Below are 20,565 nucleotides of genomic sequence, written 5' to 3' on the forward strand. Positions count from 1 at the left end.
TAGACCCATGTCTATCATTTCTCACCTGTGGTTTTCGTTTGTTAAGGACATGATTTCAACAGGAAGTTCTTTTCTTTAACTTCTGGAAATTCAGATTTGAGAGTTAAGTTACTTCAAGAGATGGATGGGGATCATGGTCTGGTACATTTATATAATAATCTTATAATTAATAAAATCATTTATTTTAAAATGAATAAAATCATAATCATTTATATCTTATAATTAATAAAAATTTTAAATTAATTTTAAATAAAAATTTTAACATTAAAGTATTATTTTCTTAATGTATAAAATGGCCTACTCAATCTCCGTAATATTACACAGTTTGTCCACTTGGTGGCATCCAAATATTGAAGAGGAATCATTTGCTTTAAAATTTGGCAATTTACCTGTTAACAGTAGGGGAATGGTTATGAGCTTTGGACAATTGTGTATCTTAAATTATAATCATCAAAATTTGGTAGAAATGTGAAATTGTGATATAAAGTGTCTAAATACAAAATTACATATGTGCTGTGCTGTCACTCAGTCGTGTCCGACTCTTTGCGACCCCATGGACTGTAGCCAGCGCCAGGCTCCTCTGTCCATGGGGATTCTCCAGGCAAGAATACTGGAGTGGGTTGCCATCCCTCCTCCAGGGGATCTTCCCGATTCTATACTTAGAGCTACATAGTGTGTTATGAATGCTGACAAAAATGTAAAGAAAATACACAAAAATGAAAATAACTTGTTTCCCCCCAAAAATTTCAAAAATGATTTTTGCTTTTGTTTTGATTTTTCCAGCTTGAGGTGTAATCTACACACAGTAAAAGTCACCCAGTTTAAACGCAGCAATTTGATGAATTTTTGTAGTAATGTACAGTTGTGTGGCCCTGCTACAATCAAGATATGGTTCAGTCACTCTAAAAAGTATGCTCCTGCCTCTTTTAAGTAGATTCCTTCCCCTGCCCTTGGCCATAGATGACCACTGGCCTGTTTTCTGTTACTATAGTCTTGTTTTTTAGAATTTCATATAGCATGTGATCTTTTGTGTCTGGTTTCTCTCACTGAGCATGATGTTTTTGAGGTTCCTGATGTTCTTTAAGTTAAAAATTAGTAAAGCAGTCTGAAAGGCATGGTTGAAAAACATACATGTGTGGTTGCATACCTTGTGATTATACTAAAAACTCCTGAATTATAAACTTTGAAATGGTGACTTTCATTGTATGTGAACTAAATGTCAATTTTAAAAAGTACATGTAAAATTTTTGAGTTCTCTTTCTCCATTTGTAAAAATATTTCATTAATTCAACCTATTCTCACCCCCATCATTACCCTCACCCCGCACTGCTGAAATGTTGACCTACAAAAAGAACAAAAGGAAAGGATTAAGAACACTTACTTATATATGATTCATGTTGATGTATGGCAGAAACCAACACAATATTGTAAAGCAATTATCTTCCAATTAAAAAAAATTTTTTTAAGCCATAGTAATAAAGTATGAGTCTGCAAAAAAAAAAAAAAAAAAGAGAGAGAGAGAATACTTATTTAGTTTCCACATGCAATAGGCAAGTTGAGAAGGAAGGAAATTTCCAGTGGTCAGTGTTGTAGTTGGAGCCAGTTTTGAAAAAAAATTGCAGTTTTGGAGCCAGTTTGTAGGAGGTTAACATATGTATCTAAAAATATGACTTGGGCAGTAGCTTCAAGTTTCTCTGTAAACTTAACACACATCCTGGAGAGCTGACTGTGGAAGTTAATTAGCTTCATGCATCTTAATACTCTTGTTACACGAAGCCTCCCTGATGACTGCAGTGCAATGGATTTAGCAGAGCAATTCAGTTGCTTGGCCAATCCGGATTGCTTTGGCTAAACTGGGGAGGGGAGGGTCCTGTCAAATGCAGTTTATTTGCATTTGGCCAGCAGCCTGCTAGTTCCCAAATGGAGTAAGAACCCCTTGTTCCCACGAGTGTGATTCTGGCCTGAAGCTGAAAGTGTGTGCTGTTAGCTGAAGATGAGCACAGGGGATATCCAAGTGGGAGCCTCAGCTCAGGAACCCAGTGCTCTGTTTTTGCCCCTCCAGCAAACCCTGGTCCTATTACTGTCACTGCCCTGGGCTATGGTAGGCATTTTTAGCGATTCTTATTCTGCTCAAACACCTTGATCTGTATGTTCATTTGGATTTTGTAACTTAAAAAAAAATCTTAATGGTTTCATCTTTCTCTTCCATTTTATCTTTTGCTGTTTGTAATTTATTTTTACTCTCTGTGAACATTTGTATAAACATGTTTCACAGAAGCAGAGTGACACTGCCTTACCTAGGAAGCCTAAGCATATATCTAAATCGGGCTTCTTTTTTTATGTACCCCAGTTGTTTGGGGACCCCAAGGCAATGGCACGCCACTCCAGTACTCTTGCCTGGAAAATCCCATGGACGGAGGAGCCTGGAAGGCTGCAGTTCATGGGGTTGCTAAGAGTCGGACACGACTGAGCGACTTCACTCTCACTTTTCACTTTCATGTATTGGAGAGGGAAATGGCAACCCACTCCAGTGTTCTTGCCTAGAGAATCCCAGGGACTGGGGAGCCTGGTGGGCTGCCGTCTATGGGGTCGCAAAGAGTCGGACACGACTGAAGCGACTTAGCAGCAGCAGCAGCAAGCCCAGAAAAAGTTCAGTTGTTCTGTCTGTTCTTTGCAGAGCTTCTATGAGAAAGAGTCTGTTTATCAGATCTAGAGAGAGTCCTGTATGTCTTAGGAAACCATTTTTGTAAACTGCACACTGTACATTGCCTCTCTTTATCCTAGAGAGAGAAAATCTCTTCTTGTCAGCTTACTAGAAAGGAAAAGGGGAAAATAATTATCTCCTTTTCCTCCTTGAGGCATATGATTCACTTATTTTTTAAATGAAAACTTCTGCCTTAGAAAACTTCAAAGAATTAAGAAAAAAATATGAATGGGTCAGGGAAAGAATTCAATTATAAGCATACTTGAATCATTAATTAGCTCCTCTCTTTCCCATTTTCTGGCGGAGCTAGTGCTGGTTCTGACCTGCTCACACTTGCCTCTCTTATTATGTAGGTACAGCTGAGTGACTTTAGAACTAGCATATATATAAGAAATACACTTTGAAAACACCATACCTGTAGACCCAAAGGGGAAATTCTGAATAATTTTGTAGGAATAAAATGAAGTTGTAAAATAATGCTGCTACTGCTACTGCTAAGTCGCTTCAGTCATGTCCGACTCTGTGCGACCCCATAGACGGCAGCCTACCAGGCTCCTCCGCCCATGGGATTTTCCAGGCAAGAGTACCAGAGTGGGGTGCCATTGCCTTCTCCGTTCATCCTTCAATTACAGCCACAGAACAAAAAGGATAGGAAATTGAGCAGGGAAAAACCTCACAACGGTTGTGCCCTCTCCAATAGATATGCTTAGTTTGGTCTGGATAAATGCTGTGGGGTATCCCAAAATGCCTGTCTGCAGTCTCAGAGGTTCTGAGTATCCCTGGGATACTAGGAGTGTGCCAATTGGCTAAAATTACTGCACACCATTAAGCGTTTTTCTTCTTCCTTTTTTTTCATTCTCTTCTTGCTTCAATCTCTGCCAGGTCAAAGTAGCCAGGAGCTGCAGATGACTTCTGATATGGTGGCTGATAAATCCTCTGCTCTTGGACCCCCAAAAGGCTATACCTCAAAAGCAACTATTGAATTTTTTTTTTATTTGACTGTACCAGGTCTTTGTTGTGGCATGTAGGATCTTCAGTTGTGGCATGTGGGATCTAGTTCCCTGACCAGGGATCAAACCTGGGCCCCCTCTAAGCACAGAGTCTTAGCCATTGGACCACCAGGGAAGTCCCAAAATCACCTACTGAATTTTTAAAAAATACTCATGTCCAGGCCCCACCCTTAAAGAATCTTAACTGAGTTCACAGTGGAGCATGGTCATCTTTAAAAGTCCTAAAATAACTCTGATGTGCACTATGATGTTGAGAATCAGCCCCTGTGATGGTGGGCTGGTGGCAGCATCACAAGGACAGAGATCCAGCTCTAAGATACCCATCTAAGCTCTGTCCCCACAAAGACTGTACTAGCCACCTGTTGTCAGGTGCCACAAAACTAACAGCTCTGATCTCTTTCCTCATCCACTCGATACTCTCCCCCTACTTCCCTCTCCCCACTATCTGTTCTCATCTATCTTATGGGCCACTAGGAAATTAAATCAGCTGTAGGCCCTGGAAAGGACTTCTTCTTTCTCTGCTGAGCTTGAAAAAAAGTAAGAGTGTTGGTCACTCAGTCCTGTCCTATTCTTTGCAACTCCATGGACTATCACCTGCCAGCCTCCTCTGTCCATGGAATTCTCCAGGTAAGAGTACTGGAGTGGGTAGGCTTTCCCTTTGCCAGGGATCTTCCTGACCCAGGAATCATACCTGGGTCTCCCTGCATTGCAGGCAGATTTTTTACTGTCTGAACCACCAGGGGAGCCCATAAACTTAAGATTGGCTAACTCACAGGATAACTGAACAATTGTGGCTCAGATGATTAATAATTTGTCTTCAGTGCAGGGAACCCGGATTCTGTCCCTGGGTTGGGAAGATCCCTTGGAGAAGGGAGTGGCAGCCCCATTCCAGTATTCTTGCCTGGACAATCCCATGGACAGAGGAGCCTGGTGGACAATAGTCCATGGGCTGCAAAGGGTTGGACATGACTGAGTGACTAACACACACACACATATGCTCTTTGGTGAAATACACACTCAAGTTTTCACCCATTTTTAAAACTGAGTTCTTTGCCTTATTATTATTGAGTCATAAGAGATCTTTATATACTCTGGATACTTCATTAGATATTTGATATGCAAGTTGTATTCATTGTCTGTTGCTTGATATAACAAGCTCAGCAAGCTCAACAGTTTAAACAATACAAATGTATTATCTTATCTATCTACAGGTCTGAAGTCTGGTAGGGGTCTCACTGGACTGAACCCAAGTGTCAACAGTTGCACTTCTTTCTGAAAGTTCTTGGGAAGGATCTGTTTATTGCTCACTTGAGTTGTGGGCAGAATTCAGTACTTGTGTTGTAGGACCAAGGTCTCCATGTTTTTGCTGGTTGTAAACTAATGGCCATTCCTAGCCTAGAGGAGTGGCTCTTGGTCCCCTTCCTCCATCTTCAAAGCCACATTGTCATCAACAGAACTTTCTGTGTGGCATCTCTCTGACTCTTCCTCTCTCACTACAGCTGAGAGAGGCTCTCCTCTTTTAAGGGTTCATAAAATTAGATTGGGCCTACCTGGATAATACAGGGTAAACATCACATCTCAAGGTCTTTAACCTTAATTATATCTGTAGAGTCTCTTTGCCATGTAAGATAATATATTCTTAGGTTCTGGGGATTAGGAAGTAGATGTTTGGGGAGGGTGTTATTTCGCCTACCATGCAAGTATTTTCTCCTAGTTTATCATTTCATTTTCTTAATGATGTTCTTTGAAGTACAAAAGTCTTTAATTTTGATGAAGTCTAACTTAATGAATTTTTTTCTTTTGTGAATTGTGCCAAGAATACTTTGCCTAACCAAATGTTATAAAGATTTTTCTTATTTTTTTAAGAAAGTCTTAGAGTTTTAACTCTTCAGTTTAGATTTATGGCCCATATTTGAGTTAATTTGTATATATGGTGCTCGGTAAGGACCTGTGTACTTGTTTTATGTGGATATTCAGTTGTCCTCAGCTTCATTTGTTTAAAAAAACTCTCCTTTCTCTCATTAAATTGTTTTGGTACCCGTGTTGGAAATCACTTGGTGATGATTATAAGGGTTTATTTCTTAACTCAGTTTTTTCCACTGATTTGTACGTCTTTGTGCCAGTATTATACTGTCTCCTTTTCTAGGGATTTTAAAGTTTTTGTTACTGTTAAGAATGGAGTTAAAATGATTTTGAACCTAAAATATTATTAACTCAGAACTATTTTCCTTAAGCTCACTGGCAGATTAATATAACTGATCCATCGTAATGTTATCTTGGCCTTGAAATAAAAGGAAGATGTAACTTTTATGCCTCAATTAGGTAACTTGAAATTGCTTTGAATCTATTAAATTCTGTGTTATGGGCCTAAGTTGCAAAGATGTCAGAGATTTTGTTATTAGTGTTACATTAAATATCTTGACAACTGAGTCAGTTGTAGTGAGGTGGATGAACCTAGAGCCTTTATAAGGAGTGAAGTAAGTCAGAGAGAAAAACAAATACCATATGTTAATGCATATGTATGGAATCTAGAAAAATGGTACTGATGAACCTATTTTCAAGGAGGGCATAGAGACATAGACATAGTGAATGGACTTGTGGACACAACAGCGGAAGGAATGGGCGGGATGAATTGAGAAAGTAGCATTGACGTGCATACACGATCGTGTGTGAAATAGCTAGCGGGAAGCTGCTATATGACATAGGGAGCCCAGCCTGGCACTCTGTGATGGCTGAGGGGAATAGAGGCCAGGAGGGAAGTTTAGAGGGGAGGGGAGGGAGGCCTAAGAGGGATATATATATATTTATATATACGTATGTATAATTATGACGGATTCTTGATATTGTATGGTAGAAACCAACACAACATTGTAAAGCAATTTTCCTCCAATTAAAAAGATTTTTAAAAAGAAACACATTAATTAATCATTGAATGGAAAAATATCTTAAATAGTATTTATTATTATATATGCACAATCCTTTGATATAGATAACAGTTCCAAATTTTCTTTCTTATTTCTTTTAGATCAATCTCCAGAATCCCGTAGAATCTGCAACATGCCAGTCCCGAGCTTGCCCAACATGGATGCCATTTTCAGTGAAGCCCTTCTGCAGGTGCGGAAGCGGTACCCTGGGTGGCTGTCTCCAGAGGCCTGTGTCCAAGCAGTCCAGGCTGCTGTCCAATATCCATATGACATGGGCAGCAAGAAGGAAAAGGAGTTGGGCCTGTACCTTAATACCTCAGGGCAGGCCAAGGCCCTGCAATATGTTTTCTTTGCTGAGAGGATGGCAAATAAGTGGTCCACTCCCTCTGGAGCTTCCTGGAAAACAGCGTTGGGACGGCCCATCTCCTCTGTTGGCGTTCTCGGTAAGAACATGAGCAATGTCACTCCCCAAATTGGCATTTGTCAAGTGCTACCATTTGCTTTGGGCCACCATGTTCCGGGCTCTTTGCTGAACATGTCACTTTTTTAGTCAACTTAATTTTTACCCCAGCCCATGAACTATCTTTGCATGTGAGGCTTAGAAACACTAGGCCTTCTCAACAGTGAGCTACTTAAACCCAAGTCCTCTAACGCTACATCTGTGTGATTCCGGACTCTGGGCATTTTTAAACTCATTTCTGCCTCTTACATGTCTCTCATCCCTGGGTTTCCCAGCAAGATTATCATGAGTACCACATTTCAAGGTGTGGCCTGTCACTCCTATAGCTAGGGATTGGGAATGAAGGCTGTGTCTTTCTGGTCCTTGCATCCATTCACTTCTGATTCAAAGCCACTATCCCCAAATTCATCTGAACCTGAAACGTGGGCTTCCTTACTTTTTCCCCTTGAAAATTTCTCGAACAAAATGTCTTCTTTCCTCAGAAGCTAGCTCTCCGAATGGCTTCTTTGGGCCACTATCCTAAACTTCACTTAGTCTTGGCCCAAGAATGGTCTTGGGTGGATTCCAAATCCCCTGAAATAGTATAGTGGAGTGTTGTATGTATTAGCCTGTATACAGTCTTCTGGGAGAGGAGGTCCAAAGTTTACTAAAAGCACCAACGTTCTTAATCTTCACCAAGCTCTCTAGCACCAGTGCAGTGTGGAATGAAAGAGCCTTCTCTACATCTTAGTCTGTAGTTGTCTTAGTGAAATTGGGAATAAAGTAGTATGTCTTCAATACAAACATACTGTGCTCCTTGTAGCACTGACTCTGTTCACTTGTGATTTTTTAAGGAGATTGATAAATAGTATGGTAAAGAACTGAGTGTACCTTTTTATATTCCTTCAGCAACACCAATATTTGTTTCTACTTATGTACTTACCTGTTTCTTCTTTCCTGTTTTCCTTCAAGCCAAGAATAATTAATGCAGAATAATAGTAAAAACTCTTAAGTTTATCAGTATCGTGTTTGTCCACCATCATTTGAGAATTTCCCTGTTTCCTTATCATGAGCTTTTTAAAAAGACTTCCTGCTTGTGTCTGGCATGGAATGTTTATAAGTTCGAGTTTTTTTTTAAGTATACACCACATTGTTCTGAAAAATATTTGCAAAAGCTTTTAAACTACGTAGAAGACAATGTGGATAAAAATAAAGTGAGAGAGCTGGTCATTTCCCGCTTCATCATGTTTATCCGCTTTCTGCTCTGCCCACCTTGGTCTTGGTGACGCAGCCTCCCTCTGTACCCCATGTCCTCTGGAATGCGCCCACAGCCTCATCTGGTTCACCAGTGGCTCTCACTCTGTCTCCTGCCTGAAACCTGACTTACCCCGGGCACTTGCTTCTCCTGCAGCCCTCTCAAGAATGCTGTTGCTTCTTCCCACACTCCCTGGACTGTACTGTCACTTCCCACTTCCCCTCTCAGACCGTGACCCCTTTCTGGACACTCTTCCTCTGTTTTGCTGCCATCTCCCTGCCTGCTCTATCCCTCCTCATTTTAGTACCTGGCTCATGATTATCCACTTTGGCCCAAATCCTACTGCTGTCCTTGTTGTCCTCATCCCCTGTGTGGAGAATCCATCCAGCTTCTGGGTTCCTTCACCTCCTCAGATCCAGTGACATTCGCCTCACTTCACTTCTGTGACCCACACTTCAGGCTTCACCCTGAACATTTCTCCACCACTGAAATGTGAACTCGTACTTTTTCACTAACACCTTGTGTTTCTGCACATCCCTTTCTCAGTTATTCCAACTGCATCCGTTACTTGATAAGCTCTTTTAATCTTTACTTTCTTCTCTATTCAGTTTTCATTTCCAATCATCACTTCAGCTACTCTCTTGCCAACATCCTCAAAAGCTGTGACTCGCTGTCCTTTCATTGGGCCCCCTGGAAAACCCCAGCCGTGATGAGCCCAGGTTTGCACTTCAGTGAGCTGTGCCCTCAGATTGGGTTGGCACCACTGCAAGTCCACTTTCTTTCACCTCGCCTGGGCTCTCAGGGCTGTCAGAAGGGGAGAAGACTGCTGTTGACTAGACACTGAAGAACCAGCAGTCAAAGCATCCCTTATCCTTTATTTACTTCACTGAGTGGGAGGGGTTCTTGATGAGATTTAATTCCAGGGTAGTTAAAAGCGGTGACTTGGTCCAGGAACAGAACTCCTGGTCCCTGTCTGTGTGTATTTAGTGAGGAAAATTTAGGAAACTAAATTCAATATACATACAGTATTGACCTATGAAAACATAATTACCAACAGTGAAAATCTTGGTCTTTCAGCCCTACTTTCTTGAGAACTTTGAGACCACAAGGTTGTGAGAAGTTAGTGAAGAACTTTTGGAAGGAAACAGTTACTGGTTTCATGTATATTTTTAGTGATTAAATGAAAAAAATATCAGTTTATAGAACTGAAGATCTAAAATAATAGCTGATACTTCTTTTTTTCCCCCCAACAAGACATTGTTTATTAATCAGAAGAGCAGCAAGGATAATTCTGCTTCAGATTAAAAGCTGCATTTCAAGGGCCCAAGTTCAGGCTTCCCTGGTGGTTCAGTGGTAAAGAATCCACTTGCCAATGCAGGGAATGTAGGTTCGATCCCTGGTCTGGGAAGATCCCATGCGCCACGGAGCAGCTAAGCCCCTGCACCACAACTACTGAGCCTGTGCTCTAGATTCTAGGATCTGCAACTACTGAGCCCATGCTCTAGAGCCTGTGCTCCACAGCAAGGGAAACCACCACAGTGAGAAGCCTGTGCACTGCAACTAGAGAATAGCCCTCACTCACTGCAACTAGAGAAAAGCCCACACAAAGCAATGAAAACCCAGCATAGCCATAAATAAATAAGTATATATATATATAAAAAAGGTCCAAGTTCTGTTTCCAGGTTCTCTAATAGGAGTGATGAGGCTAGTACCTATAGCCATCTACTTTGTAGAAGTCGCAACTTCTACAGAGAGCTGTTACATGCTTTGTCTGATTTGATCTTCACCAAAACTCATGAGATCAGAGCTTCCAGCAATCACATTCCCAATTTGAAGAATTTGGAAACTAGGACTCTGAGTATAGTGACTCCAAGTCACATGCTGAAGGCGTGCGTAGGACTATAACTCAACCGACTGCTCTTAAAAATCCTTCCCATCCTTCTATTTCTACTTGAGAAACCATATATTCTGTATGTTAAGGATGCAGACTCTTCACATGACTTGGGTTGAGACCCCAGCACACCTACTTGCTAGGTATCAGACCTCAGGGAAGTTACTTACATCTTCAGTTTGCTCATTTGTAAAGTGGATTAAATGATAGGACTTAACTCATAGGGTTGTGGTGAGGATTAAGAGTTAATACATGCAAAATGCTTTAATGCATTTCTAATGTGTTCCTTATGAACACTCAATAAGCTTTATTTTTTTTTTAAGCTTTACTATTAATAGTATAAGGTAATTTAACATGGAAGCTTTCGTGCTTACAAGGAAGTGAGTAAAATTATAGCTAAGACACTTCTAGAAAGCATTAGTCTGGCCCACTCTGTGGTTAGGACTATGAGTTGCTTGGAGCCCCGAAGGTCCTTCAGCAGCCCTGCTCTTCGAGGTAAGTGCAAGGAGCTGTGCTCTGCACTCACAAGTGGCTTTCCTTCTCTGCTGTGTTCAGTTCCATCATCTGTATCACGTTGTACTTTACAAAGCACTTTCACATAAACTTCTCATGAGTCCTTATTGTTCCTGTGAGATTGTACTCTCTGCTGCTGCTAAGTCGCTGCAATTGTGTCCGACTCTGTGTGACCCCATAGATGACAGCCCACCAGGATTGGTAGGAATTTTATATGAAGTTTGGGACTGAAAGCCAGGGGGCCAGGGTTTTGAACCCCCACCTCTACCTCCTGTTCACTCAGGCTGAAGTTTAGGATACAAGCTACTTCAGCAGTGAGAGCTATCCAGCCTTATTGTTACTGAGTGAAACACAGATGTTTAGTAAATTTGCAAAACTGTTTTAAATAATTCAAAATATGTATTAAATAATTTAATATGATTTAAAAATTAAATATATTCCAGAGGAACTAAATCAATAATTTCTAATGATTGATAACATAATATATTCAAAACCAATCCTCACAAGGGATTAAGAGGTATAAATTATTATACATGTAATAAATAAGTTACAAGGATATACTGTACAGCACAGAGAATATAACCAATATTTTATAATAACTTTAAATGGAATATAATCTATAAAAATCTGAAACACTATGTTATATACCTAACACTAATATAATATTGTAAATCAGCTATATTCAATTTTTTTAAAAAGACCTAAAGCTAGTCAATGTGAAGTGCAGAAGAGTAATATGTACATAGCTTTCACTGAACTGTTTCATCCACAGCAGGTTGGTCAGGTAACAGATAAGCTGCTGCTGTAACAGATAACAGTCTCAACAGCTTAACATGATAAAGATGTATTTCCTCCTCACTCTCAAGATAATTCTAAAACAAGGTTCTTTCCAACTAGTGGCTCTACCATTCTCCTGGACAAGGGTCAGCAAACTTTTTCTGTAAAATGCTAAACAGTAAATGTTTTAGGCTTTGGGGGCCTTACGTTCTCTACTGCAACTACTTAACTCTGCTGTTGAGGACGAGTATAGCCACAGACCATATAAAAACAAATCACTGTGATTGATTCCAGTAACACTTTATTTATGGACACTGAAATTTGAATTTGATATCATTTTCAGGTGTCACAAAATATTCTTACTCTTTAATTTTCGACTATTTAAAACGTAAAACCATTCTTAGCTCACAGGCAGTACAAAAGCAGGCAGTGGGCTGGATGTGACCTGCAGGCCAACACCTGCTCTAGGGTCTCCTCCGAGTCCTCAGAGTTGATCTCTGCATCTTCTGTACCCAGGTGGTGATGAAGGATCTTGTAGGAGATTTTAGGGGCCAGTTGTGCTCCCACACCACCCTTCCCCCATTTCCTAGACCAGAATTAGTTACAGGCCCTACTGGGATATAAGAGGTCTAGAAAGTACAGCCTCCTATATGCCCAAGAAGAAAATGAAATGGTGTGGGGAAGAAACGGCAACATATTTGCCATCAAATAATTTTTCTATATTTTCCATTCTTCTTGCCTTTCTTTAAAATATTTCTCACTTTCCTTTTCCCTTCCCCAGCCAGGTGGTTCATCATTTCATACTGTTTCAGTATGACCTTTCTTTAAATATTTCTTCAAATATTTCTTCTTTATCTTGAAGCTTTTCTTGACTCATCTAACCAAAAATAATATCTTTCCTTTGAAGCACCAAAGAACTTCTATCATCATTTACCTTACCTAACATGGTGAATACTTGTGAACTTTTCTTCTTCCCATCGCTAGGTTATAAGATCCTTGAGGGTTGTGTTAGTGTTAGTCGCTCAGTTGTGTCCAACTCTTTGCGACCCCATGGACTGCAGGCCACCAGGCTCCTCTGTCCATGGAATTCTCTAGGCAAGAATACTGGAATGGGTGACCATATCCTTCTCCAAGGGATCTTCCCAACCCAGGGATTGAACCCTGGTCTCCTGCATTGCAGGCAGATTCTTTAACATCTGAACCATCACGGAAGCCCTGAGGGTTGGTACTACACCGATTTTGAATTACAGTTTTCTTGAAATGAAACTCATATGTGATGAAATTGACCCATTTAAAGAGTACAATTCAACATAAAATGGTGCAGCTGCTATGAAAAACAGTATGGCAGTTCCTTCAAAAATTAAAAATAAAATTATCATACAATCCAACAATTCCACTTCTGGGCATATCCAAAAGAACTGAAAGCAAGAACTCAAACAGATATTTGTCCACTCATGTACATAGCAGAATTATTCCCAATAGTGGCATAATGGCAACCCAAATGTCCATTGACAGATGAATGGACAAACAAAATGTGCTACATATATATATATATATATATATATATTCAAAGGGATAATATTCAGCCTTAAAAGGTGGGGAATTCTGACACATACTACATGAATAAACCTGAGGCTCCTCTGCTAAGTGAAATGAGCTAGTCACAAAAGGACAAATACTATTTGATTCCACTTATATGAGGTATCTAGAGTACTCACAATTATAGAGTATAGAATGATGATTGCCAGGGAGAGAAATGGGGAGTTCTGGTTTAATGAGCACAGTTTCAGTTACAGGATGGGAAGAGTTCTAGAGATAGATGGTGCGAGATGGTGCTGGTTACACAGCTTTGTGAATGTGCTTAATGCCACTGAACTGTACACATAAAAATGGTTATGATGTTAAGTTTTATGGTATATGTATCTTATCATAAAACGTTTTTAAGATACATAGTAACAATGTCACCAAAAAAGGAGCACACTTAAGTTGTTTTTAGATATTTGTAAAGTTGTCCAACCATTGCCACAATTTTATTTTACTTTTTTAGACTTAAAAAAAATTTTTTTTTTTAGTTTTTTGGCTGTGCCCCATGGCCTGTGGGATCTTAGTTCCCCAACCAGGGATTGAACCCATGCCCCCTGCATCAGAAGTGTGCAGTCTTAACCACTGGATTGCCACGGAAGTATGCCACAAACAATTTTAGAACCTTTTCATCACCCTAAAAAGAAAACCTGTACCCATTAGCAGTCATTCCTCATTGCCCTTCCTCCCAGCTCCTGGCAACTACTAATCAATTTTCTGTCTCTATTGATTTCCCTATTGTGAACATTTCGTACAAATGGAATCATATAACATGTAACTTTTTGTGTCCAACTTTAACTTAGCATAATGTTTTTTAAGGCCCATCCACACTATCGGATGTATCATTTACTTTTACAGCTGAGTGATTTTTCCAAAGGAGAGATATATTGTCCATGCATGCTCAGTCGTATGCAATTTTTTTGGACCCTATGGACTGTAGCCCTCCAGGCTCCTCTGTCCATGGGATTCTCCAGGCAAGAATACTGCAGTGGGTTGTCATGCCCTTCTCCATGGGCGTCTTCCTGACCTAGGGGTCCAACCTGTGTCTCCTGCCTTTGCAGGTGGATTCTTTACCACTGAAACCACCTGAGTAGCCCCAGAAAGAGATGCTGCTACTGCTAAGTCGCTTCAGTCGTGTCCGACTCTGTGCGACCCCATAGACAGCAGCCCACCAGGCTCCTCTGTCCCTGGGATTCTCCAGGCAAGAACACTGGAGTGAGTTGCCATTTCCTTCTCCAATGCATGAAAGTGAAAAGTGAAAGTGAAGTCACTCAGTCGTGTCCGACTCTTAGCGACCCCATGGACTGCAGCCTACCAGGCTCCTCCATCCATGGGATTTTCCAGGCAAGAGTACTGGAGTGGGGTGCCATTGCCTTCCCCGGAAAGAGATGCTACCTTTTGTTTATTCGTGTTGATGGACATTTGGCTTGCTTCTTCTTTTTAATTTAATGTTACTTATTTGGCTGCGCCTGGTCTTAGTTGCAGCACGCAGGATCTTCTAACTTTGTTGAGGTATGTGAGGATGTGAACTCTTAATTGCAGCATGTGGGATCTGAGAAGGGTTCAAACCCAGGCCCCCTGCACTGGGAGCATGGAGTCTTAGTCACTGGACCACCAGGGGAGTCCCTGGCTTATTTCTTTTTTCTGGCTATTTTGAATAATGCTACTATGAACATTTGTCTATAAGTTTTGTGTGGACGTATGTCTCCATTTCTCTTGAATTATGTATATAACCACCTACTTACCTACTCATATGGTAACTCCATGTTAAACATTTTGAGGAACCTCCAACTTGTCTTCTACAGCAACAGTACCATTTTACAATTTGCCATAGTGAATCAATTTCTCCATATTCTCACCAGAACTTGTTATTATCTGTCTTTTTAATTATGGCTATCCTAGTGGGTATGAAGTGGTAGTTCACTGGAATTTTTGTCTATATTTCCAAAATGACTGGTGGTGTTAGGCATCTCTGTATATGCTTATTGGCCATTTGTATATCTTCTTTGGAGAAATGTTTATTAGATCCTTTGCCTAATTTTAAATTCAGTTGTCTTTTTACTGTTGAGTTCAAGTTCTTTATATATTCTGATACAAGTACCTTGTCTGATATATGATTTGAAGACATTTTTTTCCCATCCTGTGGGTTTTTTTTCACTTTCTTTTTTGTGTCCTTTGAAACACAGAAGTTTTTAATTTTAACGATGTTCAATTTATCCATTTTTTTCCCTTTGACTGCTTGTGTTATTGATGTCATTTCTAAGAAATCATTGCCTAATCCAAGGTCATGAAGATTTCCTCATAAGAGTTTTATAGTTTTAGCTCTTGCTTTGGTGTTTGATCATTTTAAGTTAATTTTTATGTATGGTGTGAAGTAGAAGTTCAACATCGTTCTTTTATGTGTGAATATCCAGTTGTCCCAGCACCGTTTGTTGAAAAAGTCTATTCTTTTCCCATTGGATTATATTGGCACCCTTGTTAAAAATTGATTTTCCATACGTGTGTGAATTTATTTCCAGACTCAGTTCTATCTCGTTGATCTATGTGTCTGTCCTTTATGCCACTATCACACTGTCTTGAATACTGTAGATTTGTCAAAAGTTTTGAAATTGGGAAGAATGAATCTTAAAACTTTGTTCTTTCTTTTTCTATACTGTTTTGGCTATTCTGCATTTCTTGTATTTCTATATGAGTTTTAGAATCAGCTTGTTAATTTCTGCACAATACCAGTTGGACTTTTGATAGTTATTGCACTGAATCTGCAGATTTACTTGGGTAGTATTGCCATCTTAACAATATTGTCTTCTGATCCACGAACATGGATCTTTCAATTTATTTAGGTTTTCTTTCATTTCTTTCAGTAATGTTCTTTGGTTTCTCATGTGCAAGTCTTAAAGTTCTTCCTCAAATTTATTCTGAAGTATTTTATTCTTTTTAATGCTATTAAAAGTGGAATTGTTTTCTTAATTTCATACTTAGATTGTTTATTATAGAAATACAATTGATTTTTATATATTGATCTTGCACCCTACAATCTTGCTGAACTTGTTTACTATTTCGAATAGTGTGTGTGTGTGAATCCTTTTTATTGTTTTATCCCCTGGAGCACTTAATACAGTTCCTAACATTAACTAATATTCAATCCACCTGTAGTCCTTGAATTGCTATCCCTGAATGCACGTTTCCACAGAAACCTTCCATTCACTGAATAATTTCCCATTTTCCAATACCATTGACTCATTCTTCTTCTCTTTCACTCTTATCTGCAGGCTTAGGAACAATGGGCCGAGGCATTGTCATTTCTTTTGCAAAGGCCCAGATCCCTGTGATTGCCGTAGAATCAGACAAGAAGCAGCTAGAGACTGCAAGCAAGATAATAACCTCCATCTTGGAAAAAGAAGCATCCAAAATGCAGCAGAGTGGGCGCCCTTGGTCAGGACCAAAACCCAGGTTAACTACATCTATGAAAGAGCTCAGTGGTGTAGATTTAGTCGTTGAAGCAGTTTATGAGGACATGAACCTGAAGAAGCATGTCTTTGCTGAACTATCAGCTGTGTGCAAGCCAGAAGCACTTTTATGCACCAACACTTCAGCCCTGGACATTGATGAGATTGCTTCTTCCAGTGACCGTCCTCACTTGGTCATTGGCACCCACTTCTTCTCACCAGCTCATGTCATGAAGTTGTTAGAGGTTATTCCCAGCCGATTCTCTTCCCCCACCACCATTGCCACGGTTATGAATTTATCAAAAAAGATTAAGAAGATTGGAGTAGTTGTAGGCAATTGTTTTGGATTTGTTGGGAATCGAATGCTGAGGTCTTATTATGATCAGACATACTTCTTATTAGAAGAAGGCAGTAAACCAGAGGAGATAGATGAGGTGCTGGAAGAGTTTGGTTTCAAAATGGGACCTTTTAGAGTGTCTGATCTTGCTGGGTTGGATATAGGTTGGAAATCCCGCAAACGGCAAGGTCTTACTGGACCTACATTGCCTCCAGGAAGTTCTGCCCGGAAGCGAGGCGGCCGGAGATATTGCCCAATTCCTGATATGCTGTGTGAGTCAGGACGGTTTGGTCAGAAGACAGGTAAGGGTTGGTACCTTTATGATAAACCCCTGGGGAGGATTCACAAACCTGATCCCTGGCTTTCCCAATTTCTGACACAGTACAGGGAAACGTATCACATCAAACCACGTATCATCAGCCGGGATGAGATCCTCGAGCGCTGCCTATATTCACTCATCAATGAGGCATTTCGCATCTTGGGAGAAGGGATGGCGGCTATCCCAGAGCACATTGATGTTATCTATTTACACGGGTATGGATGGCCAAGGCACAGGGGTGGGCCCATGTTCTATGCTTCCACAGTTGGGTTGCCCACAGTGCTAGAGAAGTTGCAGAAATACCACAGGCAGAATCCTGATATTCCCCAACTAGAGCCTTGTGACTATCTTAAAAAACTGGCTTCCCAGGGAAACCTTCCTCTGGAAGAGTGGCAAAGCTTGGCAGGACCCCCCAGCAGTAAACTGTGATTCAGCCTTTCAGGTTTTGCCTTACCTGCTGGCATCAGGTAACACTCACTGAAATTCATAGAAACTAATCCAAAGAGATCCAAAGTAAGAGTGCTCTGAAATACAAAATGAAAGGAATAATCAGTTGGCTAAAACCCCTCTTTGGATCTTCTGTCTGATGATTCTAATGGGTCAAATCTTCAGGAATGTGCTTCTTATGCCAGGGATCTGTCTGTATCAGATAAATGATTTCAGTTGCAGTGAATAAACTTGTGTTAACATTGTAATAGCTAAGGAGAGAGGCTTAGGAATAAGTTGAGGTTCCCAGTTCCTTGATCATGTGAGAAATATGTCATCAATTATTAATTGATAAATGCATAAATTCATGTTGAGTCTTTCATCCTCACACACGTGGCAGTGATAGGAAATCTTATGGACCCTTCATTCAACAGACCCTCATTATTCATCCCTAAGCATCTTGCACAACACTTAACAGGCCTAAAACCTGGAGGGGCAAGGAAGCCTGTGATAAAGCCTTCAGTTCAGAGTCTCAGAGGTAGAGCGGAGATGGTTGGCAGGGTAGGGTCCGCAGTAGGGGTCTCTATGTGTGAGCTTGGAAAGCTGCCCAGGGGGAGGCCAGGGGCAAAGTTTCAGTGGCAGAAGGGTGTTGAAATTCAGGCAAAACACAGTTGGGAGTTAGTGAGGAAACCACATACTTCAGACCGGAATGGGGAGTGAAAGGAGCTTAGAAAGTCACACTCAATATTAGCATTTCTGTCCAAGGCCCATATGTACAGTTGTCCTTGCTGCTTGCAAGAGGCTCAGTAATGTCTGATGATGATTTCCTCAAGACCACTAGATGTCTTTATTTACTCTTCTATTCAAGCAGCAATAATGGAAAGTAAAGTCTGGGAGACTGTGAAGGACAGGGAAGCTTGGAGTGCTGCAGTCCTTGAGGTCGCAGAATAGGACACAACTGAGTGACTGAACAACAACAACAAATTGTTAACAGTGTAAGGTGGGAATCTCAGGGATCTAACCTCCTCTAATTCTGTGATAAAGTAATAATACCAGTTTCCTGGTCATGGGAAGCCTTTGTGATGTTGAGTATGAAATGGTTGAATCCTGACAAGTCTAAAATTATTGAAAAACAAATTTTGTGTAATTTTGTTATAAGAATTCTTCTCTTTTTACTTTTTGCCTTGTTTGGTTAAAAGTTGAGGGACTAGTCAACACAATAACTTGTACACAAATGTTTAGAGCAGAACTATTCATAACAGCCCCTAATTGGAAACAATCCAAGTGTCCATCAACTGATGAATGCATAAATAAAATGTAAACTGGCCATACAGTAGGATATTATTTAGTCATAAAAAGAAGAGAAGTGCTAATACATGCTACAGCGTGATGAATCTTGAAAATATTATGCTAAGTGAAAAAATAGGCAAATCTATTGAGATAGAAAGCAGATTACAGTTTGCCAAAGGCTGAATGATTGGGGATAGGGAACAGGGTGTGGCTGCTGATGGGTACAGAGTTTCTTTCTGGGTTAATGAAAATGTTCTGAAATTATTGTTTTGATGGTTGCATAACTCTGTAAATCTACTTAAAACCATTGAGTTGTATACCCTAAATGTGTGAACTGTATTGCATGTGAATTATATCTTAATCAAGATAATAAACAAGTAAGCAACTTGTTTACTTACTTAGGAAGTCTTGTGGACCCTTCATTCAACAGACACTCTGTGCACCCGTGAACATCTTGCACAGCACTTGGCAGATCAAGAATCTGGAGGGGCATTAATCCAGCAATCCCTTGTCATATAAGGAAACAAATAGGCTTAGGTTATTGTCCTTCAGGGTGATGTGAATGAGTTGGTTTTTACAATATTTTCGCCAATGAACCCAAACAAAATTACCAAAAGTTCTAACAGAGAAATCTTGAATGAATATAGTACAAGTTTTCATTGTAAAAAGTAAACCAAAAACAAATAAAAAAAACTTTTAGAAGGTGCTTTGAATTGTAGTTCAATTTAGAATAATTTTTGAGATATATATTGTTGGAGTTTATATAATTAAAGAGATAAATAGAAAAAATTCCTGAAAATAGTAACTCTGCAAAGTAACTTAGTTTCAAGTTAATGTAAATTTGTTTCAAATTAATAAACACATAACTTTTTCTTCTTTAGACCTTGCATAGATTTCAATCTTGAGCTTTTTTTTTTTTTTTTGAGTTCTTAAAACTTATTTTCCTCCTACATTCTCCTCTAGATCGGGGTTTTGACACTAGAGTGTCTATAAATAGATTTTTATGAGTCCATAATCCCTGAAACTTTGTGCTAATATTTGTGTGTATGTATCTGACTGCATTTCTTAGAAAAGGTACCATATCTTATCTTATATCATATTCTCTGAAGTGTCTGACTCAATAAATATTAAGGACCAACATTTTATATGTATCATGGGAAGAAGAAATATGAGTTCATTTATCCTTATTTTGTATCAAAAGAGGCAAAACTGATTCAAGCTTTTGGGTTCTGCAAACAGCAGTGGTTAATATGAAGAAACCTTTCCAGGATATACTATCCAGTTATTGAAAATGCACTTGCTTAAAGGCTTATTTTGTTGTTATTAAAAAAATTTTAACTATCTTTCAAAAAAAATCACCTTCTGAATGACATTTTAAAAATGTGTTCTAATAGTAATTGACTCTGACAAGAACTACATATTACAAGCACCCTTGAAGCTTTGCCATAATACTCCAGCTTTGAAGATGAGACTAATGATGTTCCTTAAATCAGAAAAGCCACTGTGCAGCTGCAATTGCTATCTGCTTATTCATTTCCCACAGAAATAGGTGTGCTTGCAAGAAAGAGTGAGAGGTCCTAACTCCCTTGATTAATGATGTTACAGAAATGTGCCTGCAAATCATACTCCACAGCACTGTTGTTCAGTCTCTTT

General features: G+C 39.7%; 1 protein-coding gene across 2 annotated transcripts in view; it reads left to right on the forward strand.

Moving 5' to 3' along the window:
- Positions 1 to 19,309, forward strand: part of EHHADH (enoyl-CoA hydratase and 3-hydroxyacyl CoA dehydrogenase) — a 54,479-nt gene extending 35,170 nt beyond the window's left edge. For both annotated transcript variants that reach the window (XM_005903384.3, XM_070372154.1), the window contains 2 exons: positions 6,740 to 7,081; positions 16,364 to 19,309. In XM_005903384.3, the coding sequence (XP_005903446.2) occupies positions 6,740 to 7,081; positions 16,364 to 17,625 (1,604 nt within the window). In that variant the 3' untranslated portion in view covers positions 17,626 to 19,309. The remainder of the gene's footprint in view (positions 1 to 6,739; positions 7,082 to 16,363) is intronic.
- Positions 19,310 to 20,565: the final 1,256 nt, after the last annotated feature.

Source organism: Bos mutus, chromosome 1 (genome assembly GCF_027580195.1).
Source record: "Bos mutus isolate GX-2022 chromosome 1, NWIPB_WYAK_1.1, whole genome shotgun sequence".
In the NCBI taxonomy this organism is placed as follows: Eukaryota; Metazoa; Chordata; class Mammalia; order Artiodactyla; family Bovidae; genus Bos; species Bos mutus.